General features: G+C 35.8%; 5 protein-coding genes across 7 annotated transcripts; 4 read left to right on the top strand and 1 right to left on the bottom strand.

Annotated features, from left to right (window-relative positions):
- The first annotated feature begins 1069 nt into the window (after nt 1-1069).
- Nucleotides 1070-4324, top strand: LOC140968781 (phospho-2-dehydro-3-deoxyheptonate aldolase 2, chloroplastic-like). Its single transcript, XM_073429888.1, has 5 exons — nt 1070-1691; nt 2204-2481; nt 2654-2930; nt 3045-3290; nt 3909-4324. The coding sequence occupies exons 1-5, from the start codon at nt 1143-1145 to the stop codon at nt 4164-4166; spliced, it is 1608 nt and encodes a 535-aa protein (XP_073285989.1). The 5' UTR covers nt 1070-1142; the 3' UTR covers nt 4167-4324.
- A 1001-nt stretch (nt 4325-5325) lies between these two features.
- Nucleotides 5326-7685, top strand: LOC140968786 (14-3-3-like protein B). Its single transcript, XM_073429893.1, has 4 exons — nt 5326-5969; nt 6687-6809; nt 6943-7059; nt 7316-7685. Exons 1-4 carry the CDS (start codon nt 5493-5495, stop codon nt 7370-7372), a joined length of 774 nt encoding a protein of 257 aa, XP_073285994.1. The 5' UTR covers nt 5326-5492; the 3' UTR covers nt 7373-7685.
- Nucleotides 7686-9170: 1485 nt separating this feature from the next.
- Nucleotides 9171-13511, bottom strand: LOC140968692 (thylakoid lumenal 29 kDa protein, chloroplastic). The gene is made up of 11 exons (XM_073429733.1): nt 13364-13511; nt 13179-13274; nt 11913-11997; nt 11788-11822; nt 11636-11701; nt 11517-11557; nt 11182-11312; nt 10848-10954; nt 9961-10098; nt 9661-9795; nt 9171-9530 (listed from the first exon to the last, which is right to left on the bottom strand). The coding sequence occupies exons 1-11, from the start codon at nt 13454-13456 to the stop codon at nt 9420-9422; spliced, it is 1038 nt and encodes a 345-aa protein (XP_073285834.1). The 5' UTR covers nt 13457-13511; the 3' UTR covers nt 9171-9419.
- An 846-nt stretch (nt 13512-14357) lies between these two features.
- Nucleotides 14358-16451, top strand: LOC140968714 (uncharacterized). The gene is made up of 2 exons (XM_073429780.1): nt 14358-14492; nt 15776-16451. The coding sequence occupies exon 2, from the start codon at nt 15801-15803 to the stop codon at nt 16338-16340; it is 540 nt and encodes a 179-aa protein (XP_073285881.1). The 5' UTR covers nt 14358-14492; nt 15776-15800; the 3' UTR covers nt 16341-16451.
- Nucleotides 14486-20239, top strand: LOC140968713 (uncharacterized). 3 transcript variants are annotated; one of them, XM_073429778.1, is made up of 7 exons: nt 17130-17442; nt 18147-18204; nt 18536-18607; nt 18757-18792; nt 18952-19191; nt 19273-19414; nt 19602-20239. In XM_073429778.1, the coding sequence occupies exons 1-7, from the start codon at nt 17267-17269 to the stop codon at nt 20093-20095; spliced, it is 1218 nt and encodes a 405-aa protein (XP_073285879.1). In that variant the 5' UTR covers nt 17130-17266; the 3' UTR covers nt 20096-20239. The 3 variants fall into 3 exon arrangements, with proteins under 3 accessions (XP_073285880.1, XP_073285879.1, XP_073285878.1); XM_073429777.1 differs by having other exon boundaries at nt 17131-17442; nt 18536-18616; XM_073429779.1 differs by lacking the exons at nt 17130-17442; nt 18147-18204; nt 18536-18607 and adding an exon at nt 14486-15335.
- Nucleotides 20240-20608: the final 369 nt, after the last annotated feature.

Genomic DNA, 20608 nt, shown 5'->3' on the forward strand with positions numbered 1-20608 from the left:
TATAAAAAGATTTCGTACATATTAATACAACACAAATCTATTTAGATTTAGAAAATTTTATATTACTTGAAAAAAAAGTTCTGAATTTTCTAACTAAATTATTTGTTTGAGTAATGCGGGGGATATGTTACTATTAAGTTTTGAACTTTAGATTTCGTAGATATCGATGTCAGATTAATCATAAATAGTGACAACTCACTAAATTACTTATTTAAACATAGAATTTGGTAGCATAAGATTATAATCATATGTTGCCATAAGAGGATCCGCATATCAAAAATAGTAGGATACACATGTCACATACACATTACATTAACACATCTATACTCCCACGTTCATTTTAACATTCACACTCATTATTTGTAGGCTCCGCTGTCCACTCATTCATCTTACTCTTACTTTAAATTAAATATATTCATTTTCAAATTTTTTATGAAATTTGAATTATTATTATTTTATATTAATAATAATATGTTTTTATATATTTAATACGTAAAATCATTTAATTTTATGAGTGTCATTTATTTAAAATTAAACACAATTTTTTAATTTTAAAAACAAAAACAACAGTTAGTTTTTAATTTAACATTATTTTTTAATGTATTTTTTTTTTCAATTTTTTTTTTAAAACATACAAATTTGAAATTTAAATTGTGGGGCTCGCGTTCAGCGACGGTTATTGAAAATCCGTCGCAAATAGCGACGGTTTTAAAAGTCCGTCGCAAATAGCGACAGTTTATCGCAAGCCGTCGTAATTATCGATTTTTTTTTATAAAAAACTGACACAAGGGCGTTCATTTTCTCAACGCCCACTCACATTGGAGAGTAACACCTCTTTACCACCCAACGTGGGTACCCTAATAGGTATTCAACAAAGACAGCAAATGTTGAATATCATGTTTTTGATTATTACGTTAGATCGAATATTTATTGACCGTTGCGGGTTTTATTTTTACAAAAAAAAAATTAAAAATAATAATGAATTTTTGAGTACCAAGGAACATTTGAAATTGAAAGAGGCGCTGGCCCATGCCACCAACCACGATCCATTTATATAAAATCCCCACACATGGCCGACTCGCTCTTCCGGTACACCCAATTCTTGCATTTGCCGAATTTACTCCGGCCTACCTTCTCCGTCCATGGCACTCACCGCTCAAACCTCTCTCCTTTCTGACAAATCTTCTCTCATACCGCAGTATCAACCACTTTCCTACATCAATCACTCCTCTCTCACCGTCAGATCTATCACCTCGAAGCTCATCTCGGCCGTCCATGCAGCCGATTCTTCCAATTCCAAGACGGCCCCTGTTGTCCCGGCTGCTGCTTCCTTATCCGGCGTCTCCGCCCCCACAGCTGCTGTTGAGAAGAAGGGTCATCCCAAGAAATGGGCATTGGACAGTTGGAAATCGAAGAAGGCATTGCAGCTACCGGAGTACCCGAATCAAGGGGAATTGGAATCGGTTCTGAATACCCTCGACGCCTTCCCTCCGATTGTGTTCGCGGGTGAGGCACGCAATCTGGAAGAACGCATCGCTGAGGCGGCCACGGGAAATGCTTTTCTTTTGCAGGGTGGAGACTGCGCCGAGAGTTTCAAGGAGTTCAATGCCAATAACATTAGGGACACTTTCAGAATCCTTCTGCAAATGGGCGCCGTTTTGATGTTTGGCGGCCAACTGAATGTCATCAAGGTTCAATTTTATTTTTTTTGTTTTGTTTTTACCTGTTTCCGTCTTTGAACTGAGTATTGGATTCATGTTGTCTCTTGAGGTTAGTTTAGCTTTGAGATACGAATTTGGATAGTGGATTTCTGTTGATTTTCACGCTTTTTTAGGTTGATGATTAAATTTCTCGTTGTCTTCTAATGTCTCCTTCTTGGAAAAATAGTTTAATCTTGTGCTTTTTCAAATTGCCTAATGTATAATGCTTTCGAGTTGTTCAAAAACATTTTTCCTAAATGTCAAAGCTGGTTTGGCATTAATTTTATATTTCTTTATGCATTTGATTCAAGTACTCAGTACTAAACAATAAAATCGAACATATCGCAGCTACAACTAACGTATTGGCAACTATGTTTCCTAAAAGCTTGAGTTTACGAGTTTCGATCGGCATTAATTGCCTATTTTAACACGCTACTTCTGATTCAATTAGGTTTCCGCCGTGTAGTGTGATGTGATCTTAATGTTGTTGGTCTTGAAAATAGGTGGGAAGAATGGCGGGTCAGTTTGCGAAGCCTAGATCGGATCCATTTGAGGAGAAGAATGGTGTAAAGTTGCCAAGTTACAGAGGAGACAACGTGAATGGAGATGCTTTTGATGCAAAATCGAGAATACCTGACCCGCAAAGGATGATTAGGGCCTACTGCCAATCTGCTGCTACTCTCAATCTGTTGAGGGCTTTTGCAACCGGAGGATACGCCGCAATGCAGAGGGTGACTCAATGGAACTTGGATTTCACTGAGCACAGTGAACAGGGTGATCGGTATTTTCCATGCCATCTTGAATCTAATTTAGCTATCTTTTCCTCATTTAGGTCTCTATATGCACAGGGGATAATTGATATAGAACTCTTTCTTTGACAAAACCATTGCTTTGCCCAAGTTTTACACTGTTGAACTTATAATGATAGGATCATTCTGGTTGTTGCAACACAGGTATCGTGAACTAGCTAACCGAGTTGATGAGGCTCTAGGATTCATGCAAGCTGCAGGACTTACGTTGGACAATCCGGTTATGAAAACTACAGAGTTCTGGACATCTCACGAGTGTTTGCTTTTGCCTTATGAGCAATCACTCACTCGACTTGATTCTACGTCAGATCTTTACTATGACTGTTCTGCTCATTTCCTTTGGGCCGGGGAAAGAACGAGACAATTGGATGGAGCTCATGTCGAGTTCCTTAGAGGAATTGCAAATCCCCTTGGTATCAAGGTGATAACTTATAAAGATGTCTCACTTGAAATTTTGATAGACAATTTTTTTTTTAAAAAAAAATCGTGTCACTATATTAGTTTGCTACTAATGGTGTACTTTCTATTCTCTCAGGTTAGTGATAAAATGGATCCAAATGAACTTGTCAAGCTCATTGAGATTTTGAATCCTCATAACAAGCCTGGAAGAATTACGATCATCACGAGAATGGGAGCCGAGAACATGAGAGTGAAACTTCCTAATTTGATCAGGGCAGTTCGCAGGGCTGGGCAAATCGTCACCTGGGTATCTGATCCTATGCATGGAAACACGATTAAAGCTCCTTGTGGCTTAAAAACTCGCCCCTTCGATGCCATCAGGGTAAATGTTCTTTACCATTTATATTGTGATCACTACATATCATGAAATTCCTTTGCACTTCTACATGTACCATTCAGTAGATAATTTTCTTCGAACACACCCTTAAAATTCAACAACCTTTTGATACTTCCAATATAAGCTGATGTTATATTTAATTTATTAGCCACGACCCTTAAATTTCAGGTAGTTTGAGAGTAGGTCGGCAGCTTTAATCATGACGAAATATTTGAAATTCAAGCAAGATACATTAGATAAAGTTGGTAGAAAAAAAGTCTTGACTTGTGTGCTGCCTTTGATAACCTACCAAACCATGGTAGGTTGGCACACGTTTCTCTTTAGTAATTTCTTGGCCTTTCCTTTCACGCCCCCATGTGCATGAATTTGTTATTATAATGTGATGAGTTCGACATATATCGATTACGCCAAATATTGTGGTGTGAGTAATATTGATCTTGTAAGTTATGGCGATTTAGTTAAGTTCCTTTACAAAAAAAAAATTGTCCTGATAAACCAATTAACTTAGTAGTCACGAAGTTGGTTTCTAAAACTCAAATCTTGGCTTGAAATCATGCTACACGGTATATTTATCACGTTCTTATATACATCTTATTTCCTCAGGCGGAAGTGAGAGCATTCTTTGATGTGCACGAGCAAGAGGGAAGCAACCCCGGAGGTGTGCATTTGGAGATGACAGGCCAGAACGTTACAGAATGCATCGGTGGATCACGAACTGTGACGTTTGATGATTTGAGCTCTCGCTACCACACTCATTGTGATCCTCGGCTTAACGCCTCTCAATCTCTCGAGCTCGCTTTTATTATCGCTGAGCGACTTAGAAAGCGGAGACTGAGTTCTCAACGCTCATTAGTTAATTAAAACTCGGACTGGCTTTTGGTGTCGTGGTATTTGCGTTTCCTTTTCTCCAAGTTTGTTGCTATTATGCTTTGTACCGTATGTGCATACTAAAACAGTGAAAGATAAAAGAATAAACAGTAACAATTATTTCTCCATCTTAGATTACTTATCTTTATTTATGTGTGGACGCTCGAAAAACAAATTGAAATATTTATGAAAAAGAATTGCCATATGAATTGGTTCTTCCATTCCGGGGAAAACATCATACCCTTTCAAATTGAAAGATTATTTAAAAATTCATGACCGATTCATCAAAATAATCGAAATCGATCTTTTGAATGAATTTGATTTAATTAGTTTGTTTGATTGACCGAAAGCTTCATATGTATTTATTACTCGAAATGAACCCCATCACCTTAGGCAAATGACTGGGTTTTTCGTGCAAGATTGGAGTTTGTACGATAAGGCTATATTATCATATATCTTAAGGGTGTACTTAAAATAACTATTTTAGTCACGAGTTTTTTAATAAACCTAAAATTATAGATAAAGAAATTGAAAAATTATTTATTCGGCGAAAGTTAGTTAAGAAAATTGATAAAATATAAATTTTTAATAGGGACAAAATAAGAAAAAAATGTGTAGTCTTGAGCCAGCCAGCCACATATAACTTGTGGTTTACTTCGTCAATATGTTTTGTAGATAATGTATTGAACTTTTGAATTTAACTAGGAGGAGTAGGTCTCTTCTCACCAATCTTTATTCATGAGACGGGTCAACCCAAACAATATTCACAATAAAAAGTAATACTTTTAGCATAAAAAATAATATTTTTTCATGGATGACTCAAATAAGAGATCCGTATCACAAAATACGATCCATAAGACCGTCTCACATAAGTTTTTGCATTTAGTTAGAGTATTATAAAAACAGCGGCGACCGGTTCTAAAGTTAAAAAAAAAAGTTAATTTAAATCAAAATCATTATATTTGTTTTTTGTGGCTTGATCATTGTATTTTGCTTCGTCGATATGATTTGCACACAGTATATTGATTTTTTTAATTTACTTAGAAGTGTCCGCCAATAGCCTCCAAAGTTCAGTCTCAGCCGTTCAATACCCACCGGGCTCATCCAACGGCCCATGTTGATGATTTAAATATTAATGGTTATCCCTTGAATATGTGCCCTAAATCGATTCCTTGCCTCTGATTTCAAAACCGCCCCCCTTTCCCTCGATCCCTCCACTTTTATCTAAAGAAATAGCTTTCCTTTCAATAGGACAGATCTCCCTTTCTCACCCTCCAGCATTCCCTTTTCTTCCTAGGAGAACCTGAATTCAGATTCACCATGTCGGCGCGTGAGGAGAACGTTTACATGGCGAAACTGGCCGAGCAGGCCGAGCGCTACGAGGAAATGGTGGAGTTCATGGAGAAAGTGTCGATGTCTCTGTCTGAGAATGAGGATCTGACGGTTGAAGAGAGGAATCTTCTGTCAGTTGCCTATAAGAATGTGATTGGTGCTCGCCGCGCGTCTTGGAGGATTATTTCCTCCATAGAACAGAAGGAGGAATCGAGAGGGAATGAGGGTCATGTTACAACGATTAAGGGCTACAGATCCAAGATCGAGACCGAGCTCTCCAATATCTGTGATGGGATTCTCAAGCTGCTGGACTCGCGTCTCATTCCCTCTGCATCCGCCGCTGATTCTAAGGTTTTCTATCTCAAGATGAAAGGGGATTACCATAGATATTTGGCTGAATTCAAAACTGGTGCTGAAAGAAAAGAAGCTGCCGAAAGCACCCTCACGGCTTATAAGGCTGCTCAGGTTTAACTTTTTTTCCTTTTCTTTTCCCCTTTTTATGCAATGATCAGTATCAATTTATTTAATTTTCACGCTTGAAATCCATTCAAAAATTTACTTTGGATTCTCAGAAACTTATCTTTGTTCATATTATCTTTGACCGCATGGTGCATTAGGGCCTGCTTTTACTTTCAATAATCAATAGTTATTCGAACATAATTGGCTATGTTGCATCAGGTAATTTATTTATCGTTTGTTCTATTTGCCTCAAAGCAATTGGCGAAGAAAACAAGAATAGGTCACCAATTGCTCTAAAATTTCTGCTTTTTTGTTTCCGTCTTGCTTGCGTAGCATTGTTAGCTAATGTACACAGTTTGACCTTTTGAGTTAGGAATCTAACAAATTATGCCAATCATACATTAAGAAACTCTTTAATTGAATACATGATTATCATCATGATCATAAATTGGTGGATCTCTCAGAAATGCGATCAGACCCTCAAATTCTAAAAAAGATCGCATTTTGTAATTTTTAAAATCTAGAGTTTTAATTTCTGCGTCCATATATATATCAAATTTATCCATCAAAACATAGCAATTTGGTTGTGTCTGATATGTCTGTTCTGCTGATCGCTGCACCAGAGATCACACACCAATAGTTTAGATGATTCTTCTGAAATACTCTCTATTTAATTAAATACAGCCTATAATACAGTATGTGCCTCTTTTTATTCTTGTTCAGGACATTGCTAATGCAGAACTTGCTTCAACACACCCAATCCGACTTGGACTGGCTTTGAACTTCTCTGTTTTCTATTATGAGATTTTAAACTCTCCCGATCGTGCTTGTAATCTGGCGAAGCAGGTAAAAGTCGCAACATATTTGAGCTGAGTTTTAATTCTCATTCGAAACACTCTTTGGATAGCTCAATTGCATACGCTATTACTTGTTAAACACTCGAAGATGCAAGTTGTATGATGCCTTTTCTTATCAACAGGCCTTTGATGAAGCCATAGCTGAGTTGGACACCCTCGGCGAGGAGTCCTACAAAGATAGCACATTGATTATGCAACTTCTTCGTGACAACCTCACTTTGTGGACCTCTGACATGCAGGTATTCCTTGCTCCACAACTCTGTTGATGTATATTGTACAAGTAAATCACTAAAAGCTCGAGAGCGGCTTTGGTTTTACCATACAAAACATTTTAAGATCGAATTTGGTTAAAAATAAATCGGAAGATGCTCAAGCTGAAACAATATTTTAGTCCGATCGTAGAGCTTGTGAATTGGATTGATTCGTTTGTTATCAGCTACAATTTTCTTGATTAAGCAATTGAAAATATTTATTGTGTTTTGTCTTCTGCTGAAGGATGATGGAGCTGATGACATCAAAGAAGCCAGCAAACCTGATGATGCACAACAGTGAGGATAGTCGCCTAAAACAGAATCATCCCCTTCTCCATTGTTTTTTTCCTTCTTTCTGGTGAAGTTTCTTTGTTATTCACCCCCTTGTTTTAAAACGTCTTATATTTGTTTTACTTTATGGAGTTCACTTCGTTATCGAATCGTTTTTTTATACAAGGCACGCAACCTTAATTTAAATATGGCGTTTTTAATTTGGTCAATGACAATTGAGTGTTTTGTCCAATCAATAGGCTCAAATATGTAAACTCCGTTTTATTTGCAATTTTTTTGATGTGTTACATTTAATATTATGAAATATTTCCTTGAAAAAGTCATATTATTCTTGATTTCTGTTTGCTCTTCACTTTAATTAATTGATTATAAACAAAATGTAATAAACAATTGTTAATTTAGGTTATTACAATAACATGCTTAGTGTTTGTAATTTTCTATGTGAACTATTATCATTTTATTTCGGAAAAGCCACAGCAATTTATCTGACATCATCCACTGTGCACTTCACTATCATTGATTGTTTTACAACATATAATCAAAATCACATTTGTTTCTGAATTCTGACCCCAATCAAACAGAGGAATGCTATTACATATATTTTGACTGATTTATATAATTTTATTTTCATATCATAATTTTCATTTATTATTATACTTCATCTTATAATTATAATAATTATATAAATCCGAAACAAAAAGGCTTAACCCATTTGAATTTTTAAGAAAGTCCTTAATGTGATTTAGAATGACTAAAGATATTGTTATTCCAAGTTGTTTAGAGAGATTAAAGTGATCATGGATATCTATAATTCAATGCATCCAACTAGAAAATAAATAAATTTGATATGTAACTTACAAATGACAATCCTCTTCTTATGATATAACGATGAATGCAAGAACTTATAACACAAACCATTCAAAGAAGTAGATTCTAGTTTCAAGCCAGCTCGACATATATAAAAGATTTGTATATCTTTAGAATGTTACTCTACAGATGTATCCCATGATCTACGTTCATTTTCACATATCATATCCTCTTATAAAAATCATGAAACTCTCATTTAAAAATAAATGTGATTCGTTGAATACGCTCTCAAGATAATGTCATAAAGATAGATTGAACTCAATCGTTAAAATGAAATTTGAGCATCAATTTACAGGTTGCACGGGACTTCCAAAATTATAGGTGTTGATCTTAACCAACAAAATTTTGAAATAGGTGGGTTGGTGGGCTTTATATATAATTTCCGTAGTGCGTGACAGCAATGTATTCTAATTGTGTGCATAATTATATATAAAAAGAATTAGACAATTGATATAAATTACGATTTGCGGATGGTCAACATAGGGAAAAAAATTTGGAATCACGGATTTTATTAATCCAAGCTCCTCCACAGAAAAATCAATAATCTGCCAGGTTGGTCTTTTTATTGGATCCTATATATATAATTAATTTATTTAGTTCTTTTTATTGGATCCCATGTATATAATTAATTTAGTTAGTAATTAAAATTTTGAATTATTAATTGACAATATTGGGCCAACAAATATATGAATTGGTCATACAAGATACGAGTTTATGGTGGGAAGACCATAATTCTTGGTGTGAAGAGGCATAGGGAGCCATTAAGGGCCAACCCAACCAATATACAATTATTTATAATATATAATATACCATCATCGATAAGGATATCGTTAGTTGTCCAATTGGATAAAATTTATGAGTTTTATATACAGACTTAGACAATCGTCTTCTATTGAGCTAGATTTTAACATGATAATCGTTATTTATTGGACTGCACATAGTTAAGCAACCCGTTCTGCTCATACTTAGATCATTTGTAAACTTCACGTTTCAGATGTTCATCGTGAGAGAGGTGTATCGTGAGATGGAGTTAAGAACAAGTCTCAATCTTAACAGATACTTTAAAATCCCAATGTTAACATGTAAAAGAACCCCCCAGGCCCCCAGGGCAAAAGGCCAGAGGAATATGACTCTGATTGAATTTAGGTCTTTTTTTCCCGATTTGCCCCCTTCGCTTGCTGGCCACATCTCTACAATTTAAGTTTTCCCAAATCTACACGTGGGACGGGATACGTGTAAGCCTCATAATTGATTTCTTGGCCGAAGGAACACAATTTTGTTAGAGTGGTGATGAGATCAACCTGAAAGGAATAACCAAGGTCAGTTGCTAAATCAGAATGGATATTTTGCTTGCCACCACAATGGGTCCGGATGTAGATATATATCCCCCTTGTAAATGTCAGATTACAGCTATATATGTCGAAAATATACCTCATAATCAGTCTGAGAAACAGTTTCACGGCTACGTTGGTACTTCTGAACCCATGGAAGGACTTCTGGATCTGAGGCAAGTAATGCCTCTGTTGCGGATTGGTCGGGACCCAAGAACGCCGACATGACAGCAAGCTGCGGTATAAAAGAAAGTATATGCAAAATGGTAAAGCCGGTAAAGGACATTACGACATTCGGATTATTAAGCTCAAAACGTCCTGAAGTAGTTAGCTAGAATACCATCATTAAAAGCAGGTTTTTTACTTAGACACAGGCAGTGGCAGTGGCAGTCTCGTTTACCTGGCGAGGGCCAAAGCCAATAGATGAGAACTTATCCTTCATTTCCTGAACGCTTGATTTCTCCCACTGAGGGACCCTTCCTTCTGGATCAGGTTCTTGGGCATCGGACCTTCCGAACTCCCGATCAAACAGGCCCCACTATTCGAACAAAAAAGTAAAAATAAAATATAGCAGCGAGCCAAAAGAAAACAAATAGTTTCTCACATCCATGATCATATCCACGAGTTGTGTCATACCTAAGAATTGAATGTGCAGGATACAATGATCTTTCCCAAAAAATCATTGGAAAAACATAAAGTTGTATTTGAATAGAAGGAATTCCTCATTCAAATCCATCATTTATGTTCAGATAAAAATTAGAGAAGGTACTTCAGGTTCCTACTCCTTTTTCAATGCATTTTGGAAGGACGTGTCATTCACATCCATAAATTTCAAATGATTAGATTTCTAATTATTTCATCTAAATCAAATCCTTCCATCCAAATACAACCTAATAGAATATACCAATTATCAAAGTCACAGCATGCATGATTTAGAGATTAATTTAGATATGATTTATGTTTGATGTCTAGATGACTTGCAGTGATCATTTATAGTTGTTATTTCTCCTATTTGCACTAGTCCTTTATTGAAGGGAGAATAAGCTGAATTTTGAATGTAAGGGGAGTTTTCAGCTCTACATAGACCGATTAGCCTGTAGATTAATGCACCCAACATCAGTTTTTCTATTATTTTTCCTTTTTATCTGTATTTTTCCTTTCTCATTCTTTTCATAATTTACGTTCTTTTTCCTATAGGATCGGATATGAAGCAAAAGCATTGAATACATCTAGTTGCTAAGGTAACAAACATATAATTGGTAAGCAATCTTCAGCATTGCAACAAACCTGCCCGCTTGAACCATAAGCAGAGTACAGTAAGGCCCCTTTCTCCTCATTCCCACCACATTTTCTAATAGCTGCAGCAAGAAAGGTTGATTTGACCGCACTTTGTGCTGCATTATGGAGGAACGAAAATAATCTTAGTACAACCATAGAGTAGCTGGAACTATTGAAAAACAGACATTGCTTCAGTCTACAAGGAATTGCATTTAATATTGTTCCCCAGCAACTGAAATGGAAAATTTGCAATGCCAGCGTATCCTTCAGTCATCTCCTTCTAAGTGGCGCAAAATATATGGATGAAGCACTCGGTTTAATAGAAATTTATTCAAAAGCTAACCTGCAAAGTGGATAAGATCTGCATACGCGATAGGTCCAGCTTTGGAATATGAATCTACTTCTTTCTTCACTTCCTCCAACAAATTTAAAGCCCCGGAAAGCCCTTTATTTTCTGGTCGGTTAATCTCTGAGCTTCAAGAAAGAAATATACAGAAAATTGTAGAAGATACATGAAAAGAGTATTACAGGGAAAGGAAAAATTTAGGTGTTAACTCATTTGAAAGTGGTGATGCATAAATTTATGTCAGGATGTTTGGTAAATCTTAACATTTATTTAATACAAGAACAGAAACAACTCAACAAACTAATATCAATATCAAAATCATAACATATTACCTAATGCGAATTGATCCGTTGGGGCCTCCAGAATTTGTTGCCTGCAAACTTGATGAGCAAATACATCAATCTTTTGTTCTCCTAATCTTCAGCAGACAATACAGTAGATTATACCTAACCTTGTCATAAGTCACAGCATCATTGAGTGACAGAGTTAATACTGATGGCAAAAGATCTGGGTTCCCCTACAAGGACAAAATTAAAAGAGTAATCCATCTCATTTCCAGTGAAAAAGGACAAAAGATCAAAGTCTTGTAATACTATGATATACCTTCAGTGCAATAGAAAGAGTTGTCTTAATCTTCGCTGAAAAATAGACAAATGCACTAATTTTACAGCCAAAAGGAAGATATCTGTATCATATCATTAACGAATGGAAGTTCTGATAAAGCTCACATTGAAATTCAGAGCGTTGTCTACGCTGGTTCAAATCAGCAGCATTAGCCACTTCAATGAAAGAACTGGATCTTCCTATCAAGTCCTGAGAAAGTCGATTGGCAGAAATCCATCATTCTGCCACTTGAATATGTTCAAATTGATCAATATCTAGGTGAAGTAAGAACAGAAGCCTAACATATTTAAAATTTTCATTTGTGTGTGAAAGAAGATTATTTGTCAGTCCATGGTGTGTGTGTTTTCGGCTGGAATCATGTGGATTGACATTTTGAAAATGATATCCACTGTCCTATGTCAACCTGTATCACGTGCTTGTTAGGTATTTGACTAATCATCAAGAGATGAACGTTAGGCCATGCGTCTCATTGAAGGTTCCAAAATCCAAAAGACTACCTTTTTAGACGGGAGAGCAATTCAAACTCGTTACTCCATTTTTTGTGAAACCGATGGAGATTATAACATTGCAAACCCTTTGAGAAGCCGCTCATGGCAGCTCATTCTAGATAACTTTTACTGACCTATCAATATGCAATGCGTATATCTTAATTCGATCTATAACATGAATGCAACCCACATTATTGACTGTTCAGCTAGTAGCAATTAGCACAATCAACCCATCATTTGGGTCTATTCTCAATAAAAACATCAATGTTGAGTCTTACATGAGCTAAACCAGAGAGCCCAAATCCAAGACTGGCCTTTAGGCAGTAGATCATCCCAACTTACAGGCCACTCCACAATGTCTTGTATAGCCGCACGTGGGATCCAAGCAATATTATGGATGCTTAATAAAAATGTGATGGAAGTAATTGCATTTATGGAAAATAAGATAACTTTTCTCAATGGCACAAGGAACACTAAAGAGAGCCTAATGGCAGAGACGCGCAGTTCATATGAAAATTCAAAGTTAGCTAGCTGATTTTTTTCAGTTAAAATTTTGTCTGATAATAAGCATCAAACTTAATCCTTTCAAATTTCTTTGGCCCCATTAACTTATAATCTTGGTTCAAATCACAGCCTTTGACGTTCTATGATTCTCCATCACAAATATTTGTCTTCTTACCTACAAAATCCATCAAATTTCGTTCTCCAAAATATCAGATAGCGACGTGTAGTTTCTACAATGTCACCACGAACACAATAATTGAACACAAAATATCAAATACACATTACACGTGAATCATGAAGACTAATAATGTCAAATAGACCTTGAAAGTGAAAGCCAGTACTGCGAAATAATAAATGTGGAGGAAGCAAAAATCTGACCATTCCAACTGTAGCTCCAAAACAATGTAGAATGTGGCGTCGCGAGGAGCTAAACTCATTTTCGGGATCAGCTTCCACTTTGCAAGTTATTGTTCGCTGAAAATTCCCATAAAAACAAAAATCCAATGTTATAATCTTGGTCAAAACTCAAGTTCACCAGAGCAATAACAAGAAAATGGACATACGTAATGATGAATGGGGAGAATGGCGGTGGCAGATGTTGACTGAATTAAGGGAATTACAGAAGGAACGGTTGAGATAAAGGAAAGTGCCCCCATTTCTTTCTAGCTAGAATGGGAGAGCTGGGAGTGTATGGTGTTACGTGGAGCGATGTCCTCATATATTGCGTTATCCTGCTCGAAAGTCATCGTATACATGTGGAATGATACAACGATTTTCTTTTTAATTTTTTTCATTTATTTATATCCAATATAGGGAAAGATAATCAAATATTTTATTAATAATGTCTTTTATTCGCATTTAAATTTTAAATAATTAATTATAAATATCAAGTTCATATTCAGTTTTATCTAGAATTGAAAAACCCATCAGCAAGATTTGAAATATTAAAATATCTGAAGTCATCAAGTTTTGTATCCATTTTAAAAAATTCCATGGTGATTTTCCAATAAAAGGAAAAAAAAAAAGAAAGAGAAATTAGAGGGCATGAGAAATTTTATGCTTTGCATATTTTTTTAATCACTTGAACTTGTAGTCATTATATTTTGGTGTGGATTGGATGTATTCTGAAGACTAACACAGTAACTTACAAATCGAGCTTGTCAAATAAATCCTATTGAATAAAATTTGTGTTCGTCAGGGAAAATATTGACAGACAAAATCGAACTTATGATCACTATTAAAATATTCATGTAGTCCACCATCTCAAAGTTCCTTCAAAGACAATATGCATGTTTACTCATAAGATGAAAAAGAATTTTTATAAAAGATTATAAATCAAAAGCAACAAAAAATTATTTAATACCAAAAAATTTAGACACTCATGTACATCACTGAAATTTTTATGTTATCTGAATTCTAAATTAATTTATTTCTTCTTAAAATGATCAAATATGCATTTTTAAATATATTTTGTATATATATATATTATATTATATTTATATATTTACGTGTATCAATTTGTATACATATATATGTATTAAAAAAAATACACATTCAAACCAAACAAAAACAGTGTAATCTCATTATTTCACAATCAGCGGCTCAGTAAACCCTAAGAAGCAATTCTTCCGGCAACTGTCCACGGCGACCGTTTCGCACGGAGTAAAATCTCATCTACGACGTTGCATCGAGGTAATAATGAATCTTTTCTCACGAGTTGCGATTCTGTATCAGGCCCACATTGTTAAAAATTGGTGAACCGCGTTGAATTTTTTGTGCATCCTTGCTTCCGTTTCATTATTTGATTTGATAGAGTAAAAGATAATTTCTTGTTCGAACCGATACGAGTCTGTGTGGAAGAGATACGTGCTAGCGGGAGATTCGGACAGGTGAAAAGGTTTGACTGAAAGGATCAAGAAAATTGTATATTTTTATTATATGGCTTAATGGCCTCGAATGGCAAGGTTTGGGTGGCTTGTGTTTCATGTGAGACGCTTATGGGCAGATGACAAACGGTGATTGAGTTACACCCATTTATTTGGTTTAGAGCAGCTTAAATTTATGTGGTTTAGTTATGTCTTGCGGTGGATCAGTTAATTAGGTAGACACATTCGTTTGGTTACATAGTTGTTCATAATCAGAGCACAGGAATCATGCACGATCCATTCAATACAATTCAGAATTTCATTCTGCAAACTCGCGAAGTTTCTTTTCTGTTTCATTTTTTTTGTTCTTCTTCACTGCATATCCCAATCTAGCTGATGCCATACCTGCAATGATGAAACTGAAAGCAGGATTTAATTGCAAATGCCACTTAACATTGTTTATTGGCTGAGGCCCTGAGGGATTAGCATAGATGTGACCTGCATCTTCATTTGAGGTCAGATGATTACTGGTTGGCGTGGGGAAGGAATGAGTGTTAGGGAGAATGGAGATGGTGTTGGCTTCATTCTTTGCATTTGTTATATCTTGCCTCAAGCTCTATATATTACTGATATATTGGGAACCAAAACATTTGGATATAAGGTTCTCCATTTGGATATGTATCACTGTTTGTCTGGTAAAACAATTATATTATTTGCAAATGTATAGGTTGGAGTATGAAATATAGAGGTGCATGGGGGTTCTATTTTCGTAGTCCTTGTCTAACCTCAAACCTTGTCTTTCAGTGTTTAATTTTCTAGATTCCTGTTTGAGCCAATGGGGAAACCAAGATCAATATTTTGTGGTTAAATGAGTGTAGAATCCTGGTTAACCTATTGAATTGTGGGGACAAAGTAAATTCAATCAATTTTGTTCAATGTAAATCCATTTTCTTTGTTTTTTAAATATTTAGCTTAAGCAATTGTAATGTGTATAAGTTTCGTTCTTTCATTAAAAATTGGTATTTTCCTCTCTCGTATCCCTGTTTTGTAACTAGTATAATCTAATTGGTAGATATCTGTATTGATTTTCTTTGTTATCGTACAATGAAGTTTTGGATGCGATCATTGGTCAGTCATGATACTTAGAACCAAGTTCAGCCAGAAAACCCATTATGAAACTATGGGTGTGAAGGAAGATGCTAGCCCTGAAGAAATCCGTAAAACTTATCGAATGGTCATTCTCAACTGTCATCCTGATAAACAACTGCAAAGGACCTCAGAAACATCCAATCACAAACACGGATCCGGAAATGAGTTTTTAGAGGTGCAAAGAGCATGGGAAACCCTCAGCGATCCAAGATCTCGTGCACTTTATGACAATGAACTGCAAATACTTAGACAGGATTCTACAACAGCTGATGATCTTAGGTTACAGGACATGGCTTTTGAAGATGCTGGTGATTGTTTTGAATTTTCCTACCATTGCAGGTGTGGTGATTGCTTCTTGGTCGATTCTTTGGAGTTGGAAGAAATAGGATATACATTTTTGAGGAATGGTAATAAAATATCTTTACGGACACCAGGATCTTTTCCAGCATCAATCGTTCTTCCATGTGGATCTTGCTCTATTAAAGTCGGGTTATATATTGATGCAGATGTTACGCTACAGGTTTAGTTGAATAATTCGATTTCCTATTTCAATCATTTGTGATCTCATTACTGCGTAATTTATAAGATGTTCCTTAACCCCTTTGGAAAATGAAGAACAATTCTATTTCCATGTCAATCGGAAAGAAATCCACTCGATTTCTAGACCTCAAAACAATGGAAAATTACTTAAAGCAATATTTTTATGGTTCAAGAGCGTAGATAGAATCCAAAATTTTACGCCAATGATCCAGGATCTCTCTTACCTTAGCAGCAAAGTGTGAGGGCTCAAGATCTTAGAGTTCTTGGATTCAAATCGTACCAATTACCTCATTATATATAAAAAAGCTAAATTTAACAAACACGTCCCTCGTAGAACTCGAACCATAAGTTTAATATTATGCATACGTATTGCCAATTCTCACATTCACCACTCACATCACCGGATAAGTACATCCACCGAATCGATATAGCAAGACAGTGATTGATAAAATACCATGAAACCAATCTCTCAAAATTCATCCCTTAATATTTTATGATTTTATTTAATGCGTCGCAAAAGAGACGTGATTTCAGTTTAAATTGGAAAAATTTCGGATATCTTCCAAATCCCATTTTCATTTTTCCAATTTCAATTTATTTAAAGATCGCCACAATTTTATCTAAAAAATATTAAAAAAATTGGTTCAGACCACAATTACATGACCTGATTGCCCAAACGCTTGCTAGTAGCGAAAGAATCGCGATGAACTTAAATGACACCAACACGCAGGTAAAGTAAATACAAAACCATTAATCATTTAAAATTACATGTTAACATACTCCTTTTTTTTTTAAGCTCTTGAATAAAGTTCAAACCGGGAATCATCTCTCGTGATTCGCTTGTGATTTGCGAGAAATATTGGTCAATTTTCTTGGAATTCTTGTTTGTTTATTCGGAGGAAGGTTTGCAATATGTGGGGATTTGGAGGAAGGCATTACTGGGGAAGAAAGGAGAGGGGGAAAGTGGAAGGAATAGTCGTGGTGTTTGCGTGGATGTCGAGTCAAGACAAGCACTTGAAGAATTATGTCGATCTCTACTCTTCTATTGGATGGAATTCCCTTGTTTGCCACTCCCAATTTCTCAATCTGTAAGCTGAAAAACAAAATCTTTGTTTTGCCATTGCGGCGCTGTGATTCCGATTATTGCTTGCTTTTAAGTAGTGTTGAGTTTTATCCAGTTTGAAAAAGATTTGATCTTAGTTGTGTTTTCTTGAGTTTTGTTCATTCGATGAAATTGAACGTATTTATTTGGCTTGGGATTGAATTGTAGACCTTTTATACTTCACGTGTTTGATGGGATATTTGAATCCGCTTACTTTTAATTTTGCTAGGTGAATAAAATGGAATGATCCAATGGATAGTTTGGATTTAAGTAAGAATAGATTCTCGCTGACACACTTTTGAAGTTGTATTTTGAGGAATCATTTTATTGCAACGGAATTTTTTCCTCAAGTCTTGTTCGATATGTTTGTCGTCAAGACTTCAAATAATTGTCTCGTGGGAGTGGTTTTTTAGCGTTGGAAACACTGATCCCATGTGGGGAACAAAATCGTCTTGATGCTAGTTCCTTACATTACTCGGTAAAGAATGCTCCTAACGTCCAGTTTACCGTATTTTTAATCGGATAGAACTATGCTTATCTCAGATATCTTATTTGGTTGTTTCATTGGCTGATGGATAGGAATCTAGTTGCTGCTTTGTATGTACCTCGGTTGTATAAACTGTTAGAATTCCATGGTTACATGCTTTACTGCTGTACGGATGTCAATATCCGTATCGGCTTTATTTGCAGATTCTTTCCAGATAAAGCTGAGTCATTGGCTCTAGAAATTGTCAGCGAGCTTGTTCAGGTTAGTCATATTAAATTCACCTACTGTCTCCCGATTTTACTTTCAAAATATACGTAATCTGAAAGTTGTTTATCTATATAAAACATAACACACACACACACACACACAATATATGTTAACCGTCATTTGATTTGTTTCAGACTTTGTGACCATAGCACGTCATTTCTTTGAGAACAGACACAACTAATTTGCATGAAAAAAAAGCAGAGAAAACATGCAAAGTGAACAAAAATTCTATTTGGTTAACAAATTGCGAAGACAAAAGACATTGTTGTGATGTCTTTTTCAAATGACTCTGCTCACAGACATCCTATGTATTTTCTGTATGCAGGAGCTAAAAATTCAGCCTTGCCCAGTTGTTTTTGCATCTTTTTCCGGCGGGCCAAAAGCTTGCATGTATAAGGTTCTTAATGTATGTGCCATTTTTGTAAATTAAAATATAAGTATTTGTTTTATCTATCTGTTTATAGGTTGTTGTTGATAACTTTTCTCCGCCAAAGTATAGCAAATAGGTAAAAAAATCGAGATCTTACTATGTCCATGTGGTTGCAGATAATCGAAGGCAAGTGTGACACTCAAGTTAATTTGGTATACTTTCTTCTGCATATCTTGATGCTTTCTATCCCTATATCCATCTGTTATTTTGCTTAAAGATTTTTTTCATTGTTGCCATAGTACAAATCCTGGTTCTACAAGAATCTTGGGAAATTTTTTTCCTCAAACTGACAGCTGTATTTCTTAATGAAGCATGACTTTCGGCTTGTTAAAGACTGTCTTTCTGGCAATATTTTTGATTCCACTCCGGTGGACTTTACAAGCGACTTGGGCACTCGATTTGTTCTCCATCCAAGTGTTTTAAAAATTTCGCATCCTCCCCGACTAGTGACATGGATTGCCAATTGCATCTCTTCCAGTCTAGATGCACTTTTTCTTAGCAGATTTGAATCACAACGTGCTGAGTACTGGCAAACACTCTACTCCACAGTTGTAAGAATCTATCGAATTTAATTGAAACTACTGCTTCAACTATTAGTTCATCATTCACTGTTACTGTTATCTTGTCATCAGAGCATGGGTGCTCCATATCTCATATTGTGCTCGGAAGACGACGATCTTGCTCCTTTTCAAATAATTTGCAATTTTGCTACGAAACTGAAAGTCCTTGGAGCTGACGTTAAATTGGTCAAGTGGAACAGTTCATCTCACGTTGGTATGTTACTGGATTTTTCACTTTTCAGTCCCTTTGTGTTTGTTACCTTGTTTATGATCGTATTAAGTAACTAAGCATTGAATCATTGAATTTCACCTGCCTACCATGATTGCATTTCCCCGAACATTTTTGACTCGATAATTTGAAGAACTTTGAGTTGTCTAATTGATAACTATATCTTACGCAGGCCATTTTCGAAATTATCCCGTAGAATACAGGGCTGCTGTGACCGAGCTTCTTGGAAAAGCTGTTGCAATATACTCTCAAAGAATACGACAACTGGAAGGAGAGAGAGTGGGCTTAGAAGGAACCGATACAGAGATTTCGGATCCATTTCACAACCTGAGAAAAGCAGCTTCAAGATCAAATCAGAGCTTTGAAAGAATCACACTCGACTTAAACAACCATTTCGTTGTGCCCGGTTCTCTAGAGTATCATGAGGATAGAGGCGTTGGGTCGGTGCACGATGAACATAAGGAACGTTATATTCCTCTATCAAGCCCACCGAAAATAGGTGTCCATGGGATTCTTGGTCAATTCCTGTTCGACGTCTGTGTCCCAAAAAATGTGGAAAACTGGGATATAGGGTCATCACACACATTGAGAAGAGAGCCTTTTACATCTGGTCGGAGACATTCGGCTTTCAACCCTATGAAATGCTTACGCCGCTCAAGATTATGAAGTTTCTGGTTGAAGTATTTGTGGATTTTATTGCATATGGATTCTTAAAGTATGATAACTTTTATCCAGGAATCATCTGTAAATTAGTATGATGTAGATGAAAGATCACTATATTGGAATAAATTTGAACGTTCTAACTCCCAATGTTTACCCCTGTTTCTGATGCATCAATGTTCCGTCCTTCCTGGCAAAGTTGGTTACTCGATTGTCATGCTCCAAAGGATATGACGAAATGGAGTATATTGGCAAAAGTCGAGTTCACCTTCACAAGTGATCAAACAACATAATGATTTATAATTCTAATTCAAGATAAAACTTGAGGCAAAAAGTTGAACTAATACATTATCTTTCATGCCAAACAGTTTAATACTCTAACTTCTTGTTTAACATTCCAACTCATTTGTACGTGTTGGGATAATTTGTGCTCGAGATTATTTGAGAAGTTTAAAATGACGAAATGATTTTGAAATCTATTCAAAATTAATTGCCAAAATACGAATTTGTGACAATTGA

The sequence above is a fragment of the Primulina huaijiensis genome, unplaced genomic scaffold (assembly GCF_012295235.1).
Source record: "Primulina huaijiensis isolate GDHJ02 unplaced genomic scaffold, ASM1229523v2 scaffold37775, whole genome shotgun sequence".
Taxonomy (NCBI): domain Eukaryota; kingdom Viridiplantae; phylum Streptophyta; class Magnoliopsida; order Lamiales; family Gesneriaceae; genus Primulina; species Primulina huaijiensis.